Source organism: Eubalaena glacialis, chromosome 1 (assembly GCF_028564815.1).
Source record: "Eubalaena glacialis isolate mEubGla1 chromosome 1, mEubGla1.1.hap2.+ XY, whole genome shotgun sequence".
Lineage (NCBI taxonomy): Eukaryota > Metazoa > Chordata > Mammalia > Artiodactyla > Balaenidae > Eubalaena > Eubalaena glacialis.
In genome coordinates this window covers 176,884,327-176,905,909 of record NC_083716.1, presented here as the reverse complement: position 1 = coordinate 176,905,909, position 21,583 = coordinate 176,884,327, and the positions used below count along the sequence as shown (strand labels likewise).

The window sequence follows — 21,583 nt, the reverse complement described above, 5'->3', positions numbered from 1 at the left end:
TTGTGATGCACAAAATCATTATTGGCTGCACGGTAATTGGGCATAAGTGGTAAGTATTTCACATAAATGACTGTAATTAGTATCACTTGTACATGGACAAAAAACATACTCTATGATCTATTACGAAAAAAAGATGAAAGGGAACTGAATGGTGCTGATGGCTGCTCTTTCATGCCCCTCTTAAGTTTCAGGACTTGATAATAAAAAAGTAACAGCAGTTATAGAGCGGAACATTATTCAATGTATACAAGGTGTCAAGCACTGAGTGAAGTATTTAATATAATTATCATGTGTAATACTCACAACTTCATTCTGTAATTGATGCCATTCTGAAATTATGCTACCAGTTAAAAATGAAATGGAGCCATGAGGTTGAGAAATATATGCCAGATAGCACAGGGTGGGATTTGAGCTCAGATCTCTGTGACTCTGAGGCTTGACCCATTAACTACTGTTTTCCTGTTTCTGAATCTCTTCCAAGGGGCCACAGATCCCTTTTTATTTAATTTATTTATTTACTTATTTAATTGAACTCTAGTTGATTTACAATGTTGTGATAGTTTCAGGTGTAGAGCAAAGTGATTCAGTTATATATATATATATATATATATATATACTTTTTCAGATTCTTTTCCATTATAGGTTATTACAAGATATTGAAGATAATTCCCTGTGCTATACAGTAGGACCTTGTTGTTTATCTATTTTATATATAGTAATGTGTATCCATTAATCCCAAACTCCTAGTTTATCCCTCCCCCCCTTTCCCATTTGATGACCATAAGTTTATTTTCTATGAACAGATCCCCTTTTCTCCAGCACAGCACACCCACAGATAAATTATTCCCCAGAGGTCTCTTTTGCCCTCCCTCTTCCCACACCACAGTCCACAGGGCTGAAGAGTGAGATATTTGGGGTGAGAAATGATGTGTGCTAGCTACTGCGATGGTATTAGGATGTGTACCTCTGTCTGTCTCACTCCCTCTTTCCCTGAGGACCCCGAGAGAGACGTTCGCTTGAGGTAGTGTTTGCAAAGCCAGGCTGAGCAAGGGTTTGACTCCAAACTTCAGTTCAGGCCACTAGTGAGTTGATCTAGGATCAGCAAACCATGGCCCACAAGTCAAATCCAGACTGTGGCCCGTTTTTGTAAATAAAGTTTTATTGGAACATAGCCACAGTCATTCATTTCCTACCGTCTATGACTGCTTTTGTACTACATAGTCGAGGAATTGAGTTGAATAATTGCTTCAGCCCATATGGCCTAAAAAGCCTAAAATCTTTACTAACTGACCCTTTATGGAAAGTGTTTACTGAACCCTGAACATGTGGAAGGCTTCTTTTGCTCAGTTAGAAAGACCTCTAATGAGGGTGGTCTTAACACAAATTAGACCACAAGTACTGTTCTGTCTGTTCATCTTCTCACTTCCTAAGTGTGGAATCTCACTTCTTTCATCATCATCATCACTATTATTTATGTGGCTGACATTGGATTAATCACCTTTACACACATTATCATTTACTTCTCATAACAATCCCTTGAGGTATAGGCAATCATTATCCCTGTGTTACAGATAATGAACTACTGGGGCTTGAGAGAGTAAGTAATCTGCCAATGGGAGGAAGTACCTGCCATAATTAAGGAAAAGGACAGATTAGGACAGATGAAGGACAGATGAAGAGAGAATGTTTGTCCCCATGCATAGAATAGGGAATTCAGGGAGAAGGCAAGAAGGGGCTGGCCCACAGCATCCGGATATATGGAATAGAGAGGTTACTGAGAGGGAGGAGATGCCTGACTGGCTTTGAGAAGCCCCATCGTCCAGCCATAAGGGAGAAAGAGAATGGGAAGGGACTCAGTTATTTTGCCCTGATGTGCTATAACCCATGGGAAGAATCCAGCTCATGAAACCACCACAGACTAGGTTCATTTGATTACCTGAAAAAGACTACATTCATGCAGGTGCCAATCTTTATTTTACCTCAGAAAATAACTCCAGTCCTCAATAGATGGTGGCCAACGAAACAGCCTCCATGTGAGTCACGTGACTAAAGCTCATTCTTTGGTTGAAAGGGTGAAGTCTTGTGCTTCTCCTAGAGGCCAACGTGAGGAATTGCCTCTTTGCCTCTTTATAAACAGCACTGATTAAAAACAGAGTGCTGACCTACTAGAGAATGGACTTGAGGATATGGGGAGGGGAAAGGGTAAGCTGTGACAAAGTGAGAGAGTGACATTGACATATATACACTACCAAACGTAAAATAGATAGCTACTGGGAAGCAGCTGCATAGCACAGGGAGATCAGCTCGGTGGTTTGTGAATACCTAGAGGGGTGGGATAGGGAGGGTGGGAGGGAGGGAGACGCAAGAGGGAAGAGATATGGGAACATATGTATATGTATAACTGATTCACTTTGTTATAAAGCAGAAACTAACACACCATTGTAAAGCAATTATACTCCAATAAAGATGTTAAAAAACAAACAAACAAACAAACAAAAAACAGAGTGCTGTTGGGTAGGAATATCTGATCATGATCAGGTAGCCTTCCCCTAACTTAATGAGATGGCCAGGTTGGTGAGTCAAAGAAGAGCTTCCCCAGCTCTGCACAGGAACCTGGCCACTCCACTTGTGTGCAGCAGCAGTAGATGAGCCTGGGAGCTGGACAAAAATGTCAATCAAGAGCCTGGATTCAAATAATGCTCTACCCCTTAATACACGTTGAGGCATTGGGTAAGTTAGGCAGCCTCCATACACCTCTGTTTCCTCTTCTATTGTAAGGATTAAATGAAGTAATACGAGTAGAGCACTTAAACACATACCTTACTATTATTGTTATTATTGCTAGTAGTAGTATAGCAGTAGTTATCCTAAAAACTAGTTCACTAGTAGCAGGAATATAGCAGTAGCAGTAGTAGTAGGCATATTTTGCATGTACCAGTCTCTAGGACAATCAAGCTAATCACAGTGTCTTTATCATTTCAACAACCCTTTTAACCAGAAGTCTTTAACATTATAAGGCTGTTTATATAATGAATCAATTATCATATCACTACTCTAACCCACTCAGTGTCTATATGCTGCCTTGCTTAGACCTCTTACTGATCTAAAAACATGTTCTTCTTTGTAGAATAGTGATGTTCAATCAAAAATAATGTAGTCTTTTAAATCAAAACAGTAGAAAAATTGGAGATACTTTGCAGAACAAAAACTGTTCTAGTGTTTCCAAAGAGCTATTTAGCTTTCAAACTCCCACAGAAGAATATTTCTGAGAAATCTTTGAGTTCACATGGGCAGCCCAAATGACAGTGAAGACTATTTGCAAATTGACGGAAACTATGTTTATCTCTTTTTATTACAGATTTTCCTCAGTGTCATAGTAGGAGCTTTAAATCTTGGCAATGCCTCTTCCTGTTTGGAAGCCTTTGCAGCTGGCCGTGCAGCAGCCACGAGCATTTTTGAGACAATGGACCGGGTATGTAAAAGCCAAAAGTAAAGGCCATTAGCAGGTTGGGGCTGGGGGGAGGAATGAACTCATGAGGAATTTATCCTCAATGTTAAAAAATATGAGAAACTATCACAATGCCCTTAATTCAGCAGTACTTAAATAAGTGCTGTCATGAGCCAGACCCCATTCTGAGCTGGCAGTGCAAGGGTGAAATAGAACAAATAAGGCCCCTGCTCTCATATCATATGGGAAATAGGCAATACCAAAGTAGGCACATTCAAAGATAAGATAATATTAGATGGTGATAAGTACTAGGAAGGAAATAAAATAGATCAGTGTGATAGTGGTTGGGATGGGGGAAGGAGCATTTAAATTTAGTGACAGTGACACCGTTTCTGAGCTGAGCACCCAAGGAGGTGAGTCAGCCATGCAAAAGGGGACTCGCGGGAGGAGAGATGCCTGAGAGGTGAGAGTAGGGAGGTATTCATGGAAGAGATCTCCAGATTGGAAAAGGGCTTGGTGAATGCAAGGAACTAAAAGTCAGTGTGACTGAACAGAGTGAGCAAGAGACAGAGGCTGTAGGGATGGGAAGGGGCCAGATCATGCAGGACTTTAAGACCAAGTTCATAAGATTAGATTAACTTCTAAATGCGACGGAAAGTCTACAAGCTTGTAAAGGACCCTGGCAGCCTGGCTAGGATTTCCCTGGTTAAGTAATTGAAGGACATCAGAGGTCAAGCTAGAGAGGTCAAAATTCAAGAACAGAAGGGGGGGAGGTGGCAATATGTTGTTTTATATTTTGGGGTGTCACTTATTGGGGTATAAAAAGATTGTTGAAAACCACATAGAGCTATCCAAAGTCTACCTCATTTTTAGGGTTGTTGCATGCTCAAGTAAGATGACGAGTCTGAAAGGCCCCTGAAACGATTACAAAAAATTAAGGCATTTAAAAATTATTTTATTATTTTTACTAGAGACCAAAGAAGAAGAAATAGATGACACTGTAGCCACAAATAGAGATATGATTTTTCTCTCACTAGTGAGGGAGAGGGAAGAAGTTGGCCCTGGAGTGTTCTGGTAGACGGAGATGACCCTCACTCTTGTCTGATGACCTAGCATGGTTAAGTTCTGAATTAGGCTCACCACTAACAACAACAGAGGTGGAATTCAGCATATGAGTTGAAAGTTGGTATATTTGAAGACACCACTTGAGGACGTTCAGTTAGTTTTAATCATCATCTACAATAGATACTCAAATGTTGGGTACTACTGGACCTTGGCCTCTTGAGATGCCTCTACTTCCTCAAGTGAACAAATGGGTGTATCAACTGTCTAGTTAGGTTACAGTGATGATTACATGAATGAAAAAAGCGTATTAAAACACCTTGTACATTGTCTTCTGTGGTATCTCAATTTACAATACTCCATAATAATATCAATATATTATATACTAATATATTAATTATAGATCAATACTATATATTTCCATAATATCTTACAGAAAAACCCAAACGAACTTTTTGGCCAACCTATTATATTATTTTATTGTCATTATGTAATAATATATCATAGTATACAATAAATACTAATTAATTAAATTAATGTGATAATATTTTATACCAATTATATGATCATTGACATATTTTATATTAATTATAATTAATTGTACATTAATTATTTATGTAAGTTTGGTTATATATAAATATATGTAATATAGTAATACTATTATATAGTAATAGTAATTACAATAGTAATAATCTCACATTAATTTCTCAGTGAATGGTAGTGAATATTATTACTATCATTAATGCATATTTAATGTGGAAGCAACTTATCTTTGGCATATCACTGCAGTGTTTTACCTGATTGTTGTTCTGTTTTATGAACCAGTTCAAACCGAGATGGACAGTAAATGCATATAATACATGTTGTTGCTATATTCCTTTTATATTCTACTCCAGAAACCCCTCATTGACTGCATGTCAGAAGATGGTTACAAGCTGGATCGAATTAAGGGTGAAATTGAATTCCATAATGTGACCTTCCACTATCCTTCCAGACCAGAGGTGAAGGTAAGTGCCAATTTCTTCTTTGATGATTCATTTCCAGAGCCACAAAATAATTGTTTTTATGAAGCATGACTTATTTTCCAGGAATGAGGCAGGGAGACACGTTTCTCTGGAAGTGTCCTCAGGTGTCTTGTCGTTCCTCAGGCCACAAACCATATTCCTTGTGATAATAATATATGCAAATCTCTCTGGTGGGAACACAGTCTGGTAGCACATTCAGGTTAAGTCAACTGAGTGATGCTCTGTTAAAATGAGTGGCAGATCCTGTCACTGTGAGCACAAGCTAAACAAACTGTGAAACAATCAGAACAATCCAGAAGGATAGCTTATCAACCACCTCCTTAAAGCTTGCAGAAGGCGGGACACTGAGTGGGTAGGGTATGAAGTGGCAAAGGAAAGCTGCTGTCTTGACTTTTTTTATTTCCTATCCCTAAGTTCACAAGGATCTCTAGATCAGTCCTTGAAGGAAAGGTAATCTTGTGATATTATGGTCACATGTCTTATACTAGGTGATTGTCCAGGGCACATGATGAAGAAGATTTACAGTTTTCCCACACCTACTGAGCAAGTATCTTTAAAGCCAACTTACCCCACAGGAAAATTAGGATCTACTCCCCAAATGAACTGGCTTTGGGAGGAGACTTATTCCTCATTTTAAAAAGAGTATCTTTAGCCACCCTTTCTTTTTACTTTTTTTAATTGAAATATAGTTGATGTACAATATTGTGCTGGTTTCACGTATACTACATAGCGATTTGACATTTGCATACTTTATGAAATGATCGCCACGATAAGTCTAGTAACCATCTGTCCCCATACAAAGTTATTACAATATTATTGACCATATTCCTTATGCTGTATATTATATCCACGTGCCTTTGTTTTATAACTGCAGGCTTGTACTTCTTTATCCCCTTCACTTATTTTCCCCTCTGGGAACCACTCCTTTGTTCTTTGTATCTCTGAGTCTATTTTCATTTTGTTTTGCTTGTTTGTTTATTTTGTTTTTTAGATTCCACATGTAAGATCATACAGTATTTGTCTTTCTTTGTCTGACTTATTTCACTTAGCATAAGACCTTCTAGATTTATCCATGTTGTCGCAAATGGCAAGATTTAATTTTTTATAGCTGAGTAATATTCCAGTGTGTGTGTGTGTGTGTGTTTATATGTGTACACCACATTTTCTTCATTCATCTATCGATGGATACTTAGGTTGCTTCCATATCTTGGCTATTGTAAATAATACTGCAATGAACACTGGTATGCATGTATCTTTTCAAATTATTGTTTCTGTTTTCTTCCGGTAAATACACAGAAGTGAAATTGCTGGATCATATGGCAGTTCCATTTTTAATATTTTGAGGAAACTTTGTACTGTTTTCCATAGTTAGCTACCCTTTCTTAATACTATTTCTATTACCCCCACAGAACTCAATCCCATGCAACTTAATTCTAATACTACATACTTATAATGTAGGTAAATATATATATATATATATATATATACACACACACTCACACCTCATACATATCTGTATATAAAACATAGTTACATATATTCTGATAACATTTCTGAAGTATATTTTTGATTACTATAATATAGCACATATATATATATAAACATTAAATGTCAACATATGTAAAAGTGCTTTGTGAAATATAGATCACAAGGTAGTACTTACTCAGTAAAGATTTTTGAACAGATGACTGACAGCTTCATTTATAATATCTGTTCGGAGCTAGCTCATAATAGCTGTTCAACAAATATCAGTTGAATTGAAATACATTTATGTCATTTCTGTTTTATCTTCTATTCCCAATGCCAGTAGTTTGTTTTAATAAAGTCTTCTACTGCTAAGTGGCTTTCTCCCCTAAGCTAATTGGGACAGTCTCCTTGAGGTATCCTGACATGTCAGAAACATTTTAAATTAGATTCTGGAACATACTTTTCAAAGTCGGCCTGGCTTATTTACTTCAACAGTGTTTTATTTGTTGGCTACAGCTATCAGTTTATTACTAAGTAATGTGCTAAATGCTAAAACCACATCCTAGGCATTGTTTACTAATTTTTCTGGGTATTGAGGGAAATCAGTGGATATTGCTGTGAGGGCATAAGTAAACACATACACAGTGCCTTCACAAAGCATTCTAACTTGTAGCCTAATTGACAGCAATCTGAACATTGCTCTTTTCTTGTCTCTGCAGATTTTAAATAACTTAAGCATGGTCATTAAATCAGGGGAAATGACAGCTATGGTAGGATCCAGTGGAGCTGGGAAAAGCACGGCACTGCAGCTCATTCAGCGATTCTATGACCCCAGTGAAGGCATGGTGTGTATTTTCTAGAAACTTCTTAATCCACGGGGATAGGAAATTGCAAATGGTTATACATTGGTCAGACACAAAGGCCTAGCATACACTGAGACCATCCTGACATCTGCATAGTTGACAATGATTTTTGATGGAACCAACTGGACTAATTCCCTCCATGGTGGTTGTGTTCGATAAATAACCAGTCTATCTGCTCAGTGATGTAACTGAACGTGCAGATACATTCAAAATGGTATTGCTACCTCTTCAGTGAGGGAACATTTCCATTTCTTTCTTCTTATTGTAACAAAATTATTATTGTTCCCTAAGGTTCTCCAAACGCTAAGTATAAGAAAGCTTACATGACCAGAATTAACAGAGAACAGCTCTTGATTATTGCTTTGAGAAATTAAGTTAAAAAACTACTGTCTCTTTCTCCTTGTGTTTACCTGACTATAAGCATAGATTGAAACTAAAAAAAAAATATTAATAGTTGCTGTTTATCAATATTATATGTCAAGTGCTTTATGAAAATCATCACTTATTTTCACAGTGACCTCCAAAGATAAATATGCCCGTTTTGCAAATGAGGAAGGAGAGAGATTGAGATCTGAACCCAGATCTGTTGGATGCCAAAGGCTGTGCTCTTTTCACTCTGCCTCAGAATCATTCTTGTCAACATCTCCTTGATGCCTTTAGATAGGATCATTTGACTGTATATTAAATGACTTCCATGCAATGAGCTCTATATAATGCATGTACTGTCAGAGTGACATGGCAAATGTGATAGAGTTTTCTTTTTTCACAGACACTTTGTTCTCTGATTGGGTATTCTTTGCTACATACCACCATAACTATATTCTGAATATATAGAAATCATGTTTTCTTGATGTAAAATTTTTACTTTTTTCTAATAGCAATATTTATTTACTTATCACACTTACAGTTTCAATTGCTTTTGAACAGCCAAGTGTCATTTGATGAATCTGGCCAGAAAGTAAGATTTTGTTCTAAACATATATATACAAGATAGAGATCATTGCTTATTTTCTTTGTGTCTTTTGAAGTTCATTTTGGCCTCAAGTCAAAAGATAGAAATATTCAAAGTATGGTGAATAACGGACTCTACTCTTTATTAAAGAATTAAAAACTTTTCTACTCCTGGGCCAATCATGTTAAACTATATCAAGTGATCTTTATATCAATTGTGTTTCTACAGTGAATTGTCCTACAGCTATACTTGATTTCAATTTATGTTGTCATCCTTATATTAACAACCACATTGTAAGAGGAATTGTTTCTTTTACAATCTCGTTGGTCTCTTTTTTTTCTCCCCATAGGTCAAGTACAACCTAGTAGTATGACTCAGAACTATGAAGGATTCCAAGAGAAGTGACCTTGTATTCTTGTTCTCTAGGTGACCTTGGATGGCCATGACATTCGCTCTCTTAACATTCAGTGGCTTAGAGCTCAGATCGGGATAGTGGAGCAAGAGCCTGTTTTGTTTTCCACCACCATTGCAGAAAATATTCGCTATGGCAGAGAAGATGCAACGATGGAAGATATAGTCCGAGCTGCCAAGGAAGCCAATGCCTATAGCTTCATCATGGACCTGCCACAGGTATCCCTAGCCTCTCATTCCAGAGGGAAACCCAGAAGTCATAGAAGGCAAAATATTTACACAGTAATGTGCATTTCTTTTCATTTGATTCCTAAATTATTAAATTCTTAATGTCATGTTTTAATTTTATGCCCAGAAATGTATCTTGAGTTTCTCCCCTTTATCTGAAAATATGTTGTTGTTAATATATTAAAAACCTACCAAACTGGGGTAGCTTTCTTTTAAAAGCTCCTTTGACCCAGATACAATTTCCTTATTCTGTCTATTAAGCATTTGTCTAAGTGGATGATAAATTTGTCATGTGGCAGTAACTTTCACAATGCCCTTTTGATGTCTATCATTGTCACTGCTCTTTAATTTTCTTGTGCTTGGGCAGCTAATACTGTGTCTTCAGTACTGTATCTCACATATTCAAAATTTCCTCATTTATCTTCATTTTATACAACACGACAACCAAAACCAACTCCCTAATAATATACTTGTACGGATTTCGCGGCCAATGGTCTGCTAAATGGAAGAGTTATTATTACTAGTTTACATATAGTTAGTGCTTACTACATATCAGGCACTGTTCTAAGCACTTTACATCTATTAATTCATTTAACTCTCACAATCATCCTGTCAGGCAGCTACTATTATTATCCGCATCTATCGATGGAGAATTGAGGTTCCAAGAGGTCAAATCACTTGCTCAAGGCAGGAGAGACAAGGACCTCATCCAGGTGGTCTGGCTCCAGAGTCCGTGCTCTAGAATACTTCCTACTCAGCCTTCTAAAATGTTTGTATGAATAGGATTTCAGCTGTGAGTATTATATAGTCTAGTGGTTAAAAAGTATAAAGCTTTAGAATCAGCCTGCCTCCATACAAATCCCAGCTTCTCTACTTGCAAGCCTTATGAACTTGGGCAAGTTACTTTTCCCCCTCAGGCCCCAGTATTTCCTTATGCATCAATTGAGCAGAATAGTAGTACCTAACTCACGTGGCATCTGTGAGGACTAAATATGACGATATGTGTAGAGAGCTCAGATTCATGCTTTCTACATGGTAGGTGTTCAACTCATGTTGGCTGATAATAAGCAAGATAAGAGTCTGACCACAATGCCCCATTGTGAGATTCCAATATAACGCTAGACATGCAAGATACTCAGTAACTGTTTGCTATTCATGATAATGATTTTAAAGCTACTTTGATCTTTCATTCATAATATGTAGACAGTTTTAGCGTTGTGTTTTTCTGTGTTGTCTAGCTAGAGAAAAGAGACAATGCTTTGATACATGCTCTAATCCTCTAAGATGGATTTTCAGGACACTGATCCACTTTTATTGTGGTGGAAACATTTTATTTGAAGTTGAGCTAAAGAGAAACATTTTTACATCCCAGAATGAAAGGATAAATCAATATCTTTATTTTATACACAAATATTGATTAGATAATACCCTGTTTCAGGAAAGAGTCTTTTTAAGTGAAAGGCGGACCTGTGAAAATTCACGCTTGAGGAGGAAGCTAGAAAGGACCTTTGTAAAGAATCGGTCAGGATCCTTCAAATTCTTCCTCTTCATTACTGATGTCACCTTCTTCCTAGCAATTTGACACTCTTGTTGGAGAAGGAGGAGGTCAGATGAGTGGCGGCCAGAAACAAAGACTAGCCATCGCTAGAGCCCTTGTCCGAAACCCGAAGATCCTACTTTTGGACATGGCCACCTCGGCACTGGACAATGAGAGTGAAGCCATGGTGCAAGAGGCACTGAGTAAGGTTTGTTGAAAGTCTGAGTTCCTTTCATAAGTCTGTGTGGAAATTCTTGTGTTGCTGTAGGAAAGGCAGCTGTGGAGAGAGGAGAGACAGAAAGAGGGACAGAGAAGGACTACATGGGTCAATGTATCCATCTGGAAAATATTGGCTCACCACTATGTTCCTCACAGTTGAATGGAAGACATTATGATTTGCTTCTAAAAGCTGCACATGTAAAATTTTAAATCTTAAGTCTAATGTAAAATATGTGATTTAAAAAATTTCCATTTTGGTTTTCAGCTGTTGATTAATAGCAGCAACAGGACCAATTGCTGATTGGTGTGATGTGATGTGATGGCATTTATTAGCCACAAGAAAGCACGCTGGCATTTTCTAATGTCTGTACAGCCTATTTAAGGATCTTCCCAGGAACTGAGGCTCTGCCTTACTTGTGGATTCAGAGACTGCCCAAATGTCAATGTCAGCTCTGTCTTACAGTCTGGCTTAACTGTGCACTGTACACTCTTACAGGTTCAGCATGGGCACACAATCATTTCCGTCGCTCATCGCCTATCCACGGTTAGAGCTGCAGACGTCATTATTGGTTTTGAACGTGGTACAGCAGTGGAAAGAGGCACCCATGAAGAACTGTTGGAAAGGAAAGGAGTTTACTTCACTCTAATGACTTTGCAAAGTCAAGGAGATCAAGCCTTTAATGAAAAAGACATAAAGGGCAAGTGCCTTTTCCATTATGCTTGTACATTATATTAAATAATTAGCTATATATAATGTTTTTTGGATTTCTATGCATTTTAATATACAGTATCTTATTTGTTCTCCTCAGAGCCCTGGGAGACATTATATAGATGATAAAGGAAAGAACAATGCTCAGGAGGTTTAGTTATTGATCAAGTCATAGAGCTAAAACACAGGTCTTTTGTGGAAGAACTTTCAATTCCATCCCTTTTTCCCCTCACAGTTTGCAAATAGGAGAGTCTTCCTAGAGTGTCCTGCACTCAGTAGGAGCTCTCCTCTAGTTGGCTGAGTGAATTAACCAATGACTAAAAAGGTTTACGCTTATTTTCACTAGTGTAGATAGATACTTCAGGCCCTAGTGTACCTTTTCTTTTTCAATCTGAATTTTCAGGTTTGGTGGTTTACCTCAACCTACGTTAACCGAACATTCCAAACTTTCTCTACCATATCACAACTGGATTTGTGAACACCATTGGGTAAAATGACTGTATACATTTAACACATGTGATTTATTCTGAAAAGTTTTGGTTTTTTTTTTTAACTTGGTGCGTCTATCATTTTTTTTTTGCCACCTCTAGTGGGCTTCTCATAAGTTTTTTTGTGGTTCATACCGGCTATATCTATAGGTTATCTATTTCTGTGGTGATAACACATAGGCTATCATATAGTTCAAAAGATTCAATCTTGCTCAGTATTTTGATTTTTTTGTTGTTGTTTTTGTTAGAGTGTGCTGGACAAGTGCTAACTTTCATTTATTGCAATAAAGTTAATAGACTGTTTTAGCATCAGACACAGTAATGATATACTAGGGAAATATAGTAAATAATAATTTTATTTTGATATGGTTCTGCTTATTGTATACACTAAGGGATCACTTGTGTTGTGTTGAATAGGAAAAGATGAAACTGAAGATACCTTACCTGAGAGAAAACAGACCTTTAGCAGAGGGAGCTACCAAGCTAGCTTAAGGTAAGCTCAAGTCACGGGGCAGATTTTTAAGTTTTCAAATGTTCTTACAAGCCCTCTGCAGCTAAGATCCTCTGGCAATACCTCAGGTACAACCTGGAGAGCCCTTACTTAAGCACAGCCCCAGGTCTTGTGTAATAATGAACATGCAGATGAATACTTGGTTGCTATATTGACATTTCTGTCTCTAATTCATAGAGATTTTTTGTTTAAATTTGGCTTCTCATTTTATTGAGGGTAGGGGTCATGATAAAGATGCTCTGTAGTTAAAATGTTGTTTATTAAGCTTAGAAAGGGGATTTTTAAAAAATCTGTTTAGACTTGTCTCCCAAAGCTAACTGTGGTATTAAGCACTGTCTTAAATGGAGGTCAAATTCATACCTTTAGCTTCATTCTTTAACCTACTGAGCTGTAATTGAATTACAAATATTTCTGCTCCCAGAATTACCCGTCCAAAGTCAAATCATTCTTTAACTAGATGAAATAAGAGATTCATTGTCTGACGTTTAAAGAGAATTTTCCTAAACATGAATTTTTTTTTCCCTAGGTCAACACATGGGCATTGACTTCCAAAGCATATTTTTGGAGCATGCTATATAGCAAGACTATAAATTTAGCTTTTCATTCTGGTTTAAAAGTTTCAAAAACAAAATAGTTACTTTAATGTTAAAAGTCTATGTATTAAGAATAATTCTGCCCAGGAGTATTTGTCTATATTTGTGAAAATGTTATTCCAAATCTTTTTTTCTTAAGGTAGGAAACTATTTGTAGGCAACAGACTGACAGTATATTTCTCCACCATGGAGTTTACCATTTCTAGGACATTTAATTCAAGGCTGTGCTCTGAACAAAGACTCAGTTTAGGACTTGCTCATTCAAGGTAGCTAATTGTTTATTGGAAAATGGTTAAAGAAGCTTAAAATATAATATTCAGGTAACAACTCCAAGTAGTTCAAACACAGATTTACTTATTTTTAATATTCACTGATTTTTATTTTTCCTTTTAAGAACAAGTCTATTCAGAAAAATTCTAAGAAATGCTAGTTTTATTGAATTTTTTGAATTTGGAAAGTAATAAAACAATAGCTTCATGTTTCTCTATAAAATAAAAGCTATAAAAATTGCCAAAAATGTTAGGCAATTTTTATAGACATCTGGTATTATGATTAACCAGCTTTTTTTCTGATTGGAAGAAAGAAAATTATAAAGGTCATTAGAATCACAATCTGAAGATACCAACTAACTTCTTAAACACAGAAAATGACTAGGCAACTCTTTTGATCACTAAGTTAAAGGTTGCAAAGAGGAGATGTATCTCATGGTCATGTCAACAAGAAAAGTAATATTTTCTTAATTTTTCAGATGAACAAAATTTTTCCCATTCTACGTAGTTTACTTACAGTTTACTATTAGGAACAGAACCATTTTTAATATAAATATTTCTTATTTGGCTATTAGTTCTCACAAATTCTCCATTTTGGTGACTAGGAAGAGAAACACAGAAATACCACCTATACACAGAAAGTAGCTATTAACCTCCTGCAGAGAAAGATTTATAAGTTTGAGTAAGAAGGTCTGTTAAAAATATCTTATTGTGTATGCTGACAGATCTTTTTTTTAAGATGACTCATTGAAATGTTCATTTGTATCTTATTTCCTTGGCTTCAGTCCTTCTGATGCCTAAGTCTCTCTTTAGTAATATATTTTAGGTTCAAGAACAATTTCATGGATGACAGTAATTTCCTAAATAATAATGTTGAGAGAGAGAACATATATTCCCAAATTAGCTGTTTTTATTTGTGGTGAGAAGTGGTACTCGGCTTCTGAGGAAGGGAGGGGCAGATGTTGTAAGTTTCTGAAAAGGGGTGTGATAGAATTCTAATGTTGGTGTTTATGGCAGACCAGAGGGGGCAGGTCAGGCCCCTGTCTTGCACCCTTACTGCCCATGGTCTCACTGGGACAGCTTATGCTAGACAGGTGGAATGGTGGGCAACAGGGAATGAGAGAAAGAGAGATTTAAGAAATATAAGATGAAGTAGTAGAAATTTGAGGGGACGAGGATCAAGGTCTTCCATGCTCAGAACTGGGCTGTAGGCAACTATATTTTGATGCCCTCTTATTCTGCGCATACTCCTACCTTGGCTTCTACTGCTCTGAGTTTCTTTTTAGGCCCATAACTTTAAGTCTCAGCCCTGTCATGCACTCTGCTTTCTCTAGCTGACACATACTTATTTCTCACACCTTCAGGAGATGACCTCTCAACCTTAGTTAACCTAACTTAAAGAGATGACTCTATTGCCACAGAGTTTCAGACCAAGTGGGAGGGGATTGGGGTGTCCCGGAGGCCAGTTTGGTAGCAGGGAATCGGGGTGGTGTGGTTTCATGCCTGATCACAATGAGACTTGGCAATAGTTTCAGCAAGAGCAAGGAAGATGAAGGACTTGACATAAATGCACCTGTTGAACCTGGTGACTAAGGGGATGGTGATGCCATCAACAGAACGTGGGAACAAATTAGAGTCATGCAGTTGATGCGTTGCTGCCTTCTCAAGAAGGCTGGATGAGCATCAATAATAGGCAGGCACCACCTTGGTATTTGTTTTAGTCTAACTTCACCAGGATACAGATGATAGAGAGAGACTTATGAATAGCTCCATCTAGATTGCACTACCACAGCCGATGCAGGTCTCCTCATCTCTAAATCATTCTCTTTACGCCGTACTTCTTCAGATTAAGTGCTTTGATAGTGTAACTTCTATCCTCTCAAGTCTTCAGGATTGCCTCTATCACTTAAGACTCTATTTGCAAATGGCTAAAAACCTAAGCCAACCTGGTTTAACCTTTAAAGGGAAAGAATAAGTTAACATAACTCAATAAATAGTCCAAGGAGGCTTTGGTATCAAGCAAGGCTGGGGCTTCGATGATTTGTCCAAGATACATACAGTTTCTTTCTCTTCCCTTCTCTGCTCTACTTATTTTTCAGTATTCATTTTTCAGGAAGCTTCTTTCCTTGACATAATTGCCAACAGCTTCCAGTGTCACATACTTTCAAGTTTAATCTAGAGGAGAGTAGGAGTCTCCTTCCCAGAAATCTCAGGGAAAAAACAAAACAATTTGAATCAATCACTTCATGTATCTGCTCTATACTAAGTATATATAACTAGTAACTCTGTCTCCACGCTTCTCTTTATACGGTTCTGTCAATCAGCAATGCTCTTCCCTCCAGCCTACAGATACCCAGATCCTACATTAACCACCTCCTCTGTGAAACTTTTTATGGTAACACCTGACATACATTCCTTTTTCCTTTAAATTTCCATACTGCTTATTTAAATCTGCCTTATAGCACTTACCACATTCTCCCTTACATCAGGGTTGGATGCATGCATTGCTCTTCCATAAAGCTTTAAGCTCCTTAGGGAGAAGTCTGTAACTGACCAGTCTTTGTATCCCCCAAAGCACCTGGCACTGGTTTGCATGTTGTAGGTGCACGGTAAGCTTCTGTCGAGTGAATGAATGAACACACCAAGTTAAATTATATTTCAATAAGAGATTTGTTAACTAAATCCATCCCTATGGGCAGTATATAGCCTGGAGAAAACCTCACTAGGGGCCCTCTTTCCTCCTACCGGTCCATTTGTATCCAGGTGGCATTATGCTAAAGCAAACATCAGGGTGAAAGAGAAAGAGAGAGAGGGAGAGAAGGAGAGATATCAAAACTACAACCTACAAACAGAGGGGAGGTAACAGTGATGGACCATTGCCATTATAGCAATTAGTAGAACCATGTGGGTTTGGAATGGATTTGAGTCTTGGACCTTTTTTTGGTGGACTAGTGGAACAACTTTGCCCCCCTTCTCTTTCTCCCTCCTTGGTTATACTCTGAATCAGGGTCTAGCCTGCTGTCCACAGCAACCAAACTGATTAGCTTTGCCTTAAGAATAGCTCTATCAAACTTGATCAGGAAGCTCCCTTATCTGCTTACCATGTAACCTAGCAAACATTTCTATTCATTTGACACAAGTGATGTAAACTCGGAACCAGCTGAGTCCTGTTCCAACCTGCCCATAATTTACAGGCTAATTCATCTTTCTGTTTACTTACAGAGCTTCCATCCGGCAACGGTCCAAGTCTCAGCTTTCTTACCTGGGACCTGAACCTCCATTAGCACTTGTAGATCATAAGTCTACTTATGAAGAGGACAGAAAGGTCAGGTACCGATCGCTCATGGGGGGATGGAAGAAGTCTCTCCTGGAGACTACTGTATGCCCTTTAAGCGAAGATGAGTTTTCAAGGCCTTTATCTAGTATTATTTCACTAAGTCAAACTAAATGGGAGACTCCATTAAGACCTGATGGGAACTCTAAAATTTACATAATGTTTTACATGGTATTTTAAAAGAAACACAAATTAATTAAATACTTTTAAGAATACATGGTAACTAAAACTGAGCTATTAAGGGTTAATTGATAGTTCTTAGATGAACCATTCTAATAAACACAAGCAAATTACAGGTACTTAGCAGATTATTTGATTATGTAGGTATCCTTTAAAAATTTTTAAGAATATCTGAAAACTGTTTTTGTAAAATTTTAAATCTCCTTCTTAAATTATAATAACCTTGGCAAAAGTGTTTGACAACAGAAATATTTGATATACAAGTTATCACAAATTTTAAATTAATGAGGACTGATTAGGTTTTACGGGCATTTGTTCAGTTCATACAATTTTATAATAATTGTTTAAGGGTGCATTTAAAATTAACACTATTAATTTTAGCATCATTCAAAACAACATAAAAATGAAAGAGGTAGGAGAAGAATCAACACATATAACAATATTAAACTTTCTTCATCAGGATGTCTATTGCTGTGGTGGGTACAGTCTAACTTTCACATAAGGTGAACATCCCTCCTCCTCAAATCCTTGCTTAATCACTGAACTTCATTCTTCAGCCCTGATACTCCCATTTTCGATCCTCCATTACTCTTCATTTGAATCTTTTCATGGCAGTTTTCTTATTGAGGCTTATTTCAGGTCATGTTGTCTTATCCTGTTACTAAATTATAAGCTTTTTAAAGTTAGTGACTATATATTATTTATGTTTGTATCAACTTGGGCACCTTGCTTTGCCCTGAGAATAGCTCTGTCAAACCTAACCAGAAGGTCCTTTATTTGGTAACCATGTGACCTAGCAAACATTTCTGTTTATTTGACACATGTAAACCTAGAATCTGTTGAGTCCCGTTCCAACCTGCCCATGATCTACAGACTCTTTCATCTTTCTGTTTAGTTACAGAGCTGCACGTAGTAGGACATCAAGGGATTTTAAAACTAGGATGAAAAATTAAATTTTTATAGTAAAATAAGGCCCAAACCACAAGATATACCAAAGAAAATGAGTCAGAGAATATTTTAATTACAAGCACATCCGTTGTACATGATGTAATTTCAAATTGTCTTTAAAGAATTTCAGTATGAGAATCCATTTTGGGAGTAATTATAAACACTGATTCACAACGCCAAATTTGGAATAAAGTACTACTTAAGATCTTATGACTATGATGGAAGGATTATTAAGGCTCTCTTTTGGTTTTAATATATTGATAATAAATAGATAGAGGTCTCAATATCTAATAGAGTTGGTTTAAATAAATTTCATAGAAGAACACCTTGTCTCAGAAGCAGCAGAATGAATCCAGTGAGAGAAAAAGTTTAGCAAGCATGGTTGCTTACTTCTTCTTGCAATTAAGGACTCAGCACCTCTTCTAGTTCTAGAAACAGGTTCTTCATTTATGTCCATGGTGCTGCCACTCATAACTACAAGATGCATTATGTAAGGAGTTTAATAAGCTTCAAGGGAGAAAGAACTAAACACTGCGCTGACGTTTCAAACATAACAGCACCAATCATATTCAGTTTTTAAAAAATAAATTTATTTATTTTATTTATTTATTTTTGGCTGCATTTGGTCTTTTTTTTAAAAACATCTTTATTAGAGTATCATTGCTTTAAAATGGTGTGTTAGTTTCTGCTTTATAACAAAGTGAATCACTTATACATATAAATATGTCCCCATATCTCTTCCCTCTTGCATCTCCCTCCCTCCCACCCTCCCTATCCCACCCCTCTAGGTGGTCACAAAGCACCAAGCTGATCTCCCTCTGCTATGCGGCTGCTTCCCACTAGCTATCTATTTTATGTTTGGTAGTGTATATATGTCCATGCCACTCTCTCACTTTGTCCCAGCTTAACCTTCCCCCTCCCCGTATCCTCAAGTCCATTCTCTAGTAAGTCTGCATCTTTATTCCCATCTTGCCCCTAGGTTCTTCTGACCATTTTTTTTTCTTTTTTCTTTTAGATTCCATATATATGTGTTAGCATACGGTATTTGTTTTCCTCTTTCTGACTTACTTGACTCTATGACAGTCTCTAGGTCCATCCACCTCACTACAAATAACTCAATTTTGTTCCTTTTTATGGCTGAGTAGTATTCCATTGTATATATGTGCCACACCTTCTTTATCCATTCATCTGTTGATGGACACTTAGGTTGCTTCCATGTCCTGGCTATTGTAAATAGAGCTGCAATTAACATTCTGGTACATGACTCTTTTTGAATTATGGTTTTCTCAGGGTATATGCCCAGTAGTGGGATTGCGGGGTCATATGGTAGTTCTATTTTTAGTTTTTTAAGGAACCTCTATACTGTTCTCCATAGTGGCTGTATCAATTTACATTCCCACCAACAGTGCAAGAGGGTTCCCTTTCTCCACACCCTCTCTAGCATTTATTGTTTGTAGATATTTTGATGATGGCCATTCTGACCAGTGTGAGATGATATCTTATTGTAGTTTTGATTTGCATTTCTCTAATAATTAATGATGTTGAACATTCTTTCGTGTGTTTGTTGGCAATCTGTATATCTTCTTTGGAGAAATGTCTATTTAGATCTTCTGCCCATTTTTGGATTGGGTTGTTTGTCTTTTTGATATTGGGCTGCATGAGCTGCTTGTAAATTTTGGAGATGAATCCTTTTTCAGTTGCTTCGTTTGCAAATATTTTCTCCCATTCTGAGCGTTGTCTTTTCATCTTGTTTATGGTTTCCTTTACTGTGCAAAAGTTTTTAAGTTTCATTAGGTCCCATTTGTTTATTTTTGTTTTTATTTCCATTTCTCTAGGAGGTGGGTCAAAAAGTGTCATAGAGTGTTCTGCCTATGTTTTCCTCTAAGAGTTTGATAGTGTCTGACCTTACATTTAGGACTTTAATCCGTTTTGAGTTTATTTTTGTGTATGGTGTTAGGGAGTGTTCTAATTTCATTCTTTTACATGTAGCTGTCCAGTTTTCCCAGCACCACTTATTGAAGAGGCTGTCTTTTCTCCACTGTATATTCTTGCCTCCTTTATCAAAGATAAGGTGACCATATGTGCGTGGGTTTATCTCTGGGCTTTCTATCCTGTTCCATTGATCTATATTTCTGTTTTTGTGCCAGTACCATACTGTCTTGATTACTGTAGCTTTGTAGTATAGTCTGAAGCCAGGGAGCCTGATTCCTCCAGCTCCATTTTTCTTTCTCAAGATTGCTTTGTCTATTCGGGGTCTTTTGTGTTTCCATACAAATTGTGAAATTTTTTGTTCTAGTTCTGTGAAAAATGCCAGTGGTAGTTTGATAGGGATTGCATTGAATCTGTAGATTGCTTTGGGTAGTATAGTCATTTTCACAGTGTTGATTCTTCCAATCCAAGAACATGGTATATCTCTCCATCTATTTGTATCATCTTTAGTTTCTTTCATCAGTGTCTTATAGTTTTCTGCATACAGTTCTTTTTTCTTCTTAGGTAGGTTTATTCCTAGGTATTTTATTCTTTTTATTGCTGTGGTAAATGGGAGTGTTTCCTTAATTTCACTTTCAGATTTTTCATCATTAGTGTATAGGAATGCAAGAGATTTCTGTGCATTAATTTTGTATCCTGCTACTTTACCAAACTCATTGATTAGCTCTAGTAGTTTTCTAGTAGCATCTTTAGGATTCTCTATGTATAGTATCATGTCATCTGCAAACAGTGACAGCTTTACTTCTTCTTTTCTGATTTGGATTCCTTTTATTTCTTTTTCTTCTCTAATTGCTGTGGCTGAAACTTCCAAAACTATGTTGAATAATAGTGGTGAGAGTGTGCAACCTTGTCTTGTTCCTGATTTTAGTGGAAATGGTTTCAGTTTTTCACCATTGAGGATGATGTTGGCCGTGGGTTTGTCATATATGGCCTTTATTATGTTGAGGTAAGTTCCCTCTATGCCTACTTTCTGGAGGGTTTTTATCATAAATCGGTGTTGAATTTTGTCAAAAGCTTTCTCTGCATCTATTGAGGTGATCATATGGTTTTTCTCCTTCAATTGTTAATATGGTGTATCACGTTGATTGATTTGCATATATTGAAGAATCCTTGCATTCCTGGGGTAAACCCCACTTGATCATGGTGTATGATCTTTTAATGTGCTGTTGGATTCTGTTTCCTAGTATTTTGTTGAGGATTTTTTTTTCTTTTAATTTATTTATTTTATTTATTTATTTTTGGCTGTGTTGGATCTTCGGTGCTGGGCGCGGGCTTTCTCTAGTTGCGGTGAGCGGGGGCTACTCTCCATTGCGGTGCATGGGCTTCTCGTTGCGGTGGCTTCTCTTGTTG

At 37.1% G+C, this 21,583-nt stretch overlaps 1 protein-coding gene across 3 annotated transcripts in view; it reads left to right on the top strand.

The window, feature by feature from the left end:
• The window catches only part of ABCB11 (ATP binding cassette subfamily B member 11), an 82,731-nt gene that overhangs the window by 31,177 nt on the left and 29,971 nt on the right, over nucleotides 1-21,583 (top strand). For 2 of the 3 annotated variants that reach the window (XM_061201425.1, XM_061201435.1), the window contains exons 10-17: nucleotides 3,359-3,472; nucleotides 5,407-5,517; nucleotides 7,722-7,847; nucleotides 9,244-9,447; nucleotides 11,031-11,201; nucleotides 11,709-11,910; nucleotides 12,833-12,902; nucleotides 17,005-17,107. In XM_061201425.1, coding sequence (XP_061057408.1) covers nucleotides 3,359-3,472; nucleotides 5,407-5,517; nucleotides 7,722-7,847; nucleotides 9,244-9,447; nucleotides 11,031-11,201; nucleotides 11,709-11,910; nucleotides 12,833-12,902; nucleotides 17,005-17,107 — 1,101 coding nt within the window. Of the gene's footprint in view, nucleotides 1-3,358; nucleotides 3,473-5,406; nucleotides 5,518-7,721; nucleotides 7,848-9,243; nucleotides 9,448-11,030; nucleotides 11,202-11,708; nucleotides 11,911-12,826; nucleotides 12,903-17,004; nucleotides 17,108-21,583 lie in introns of all 3 variants that reach the window. The other variant, XM_061201416.1, reaches the window with a different exon arrangement.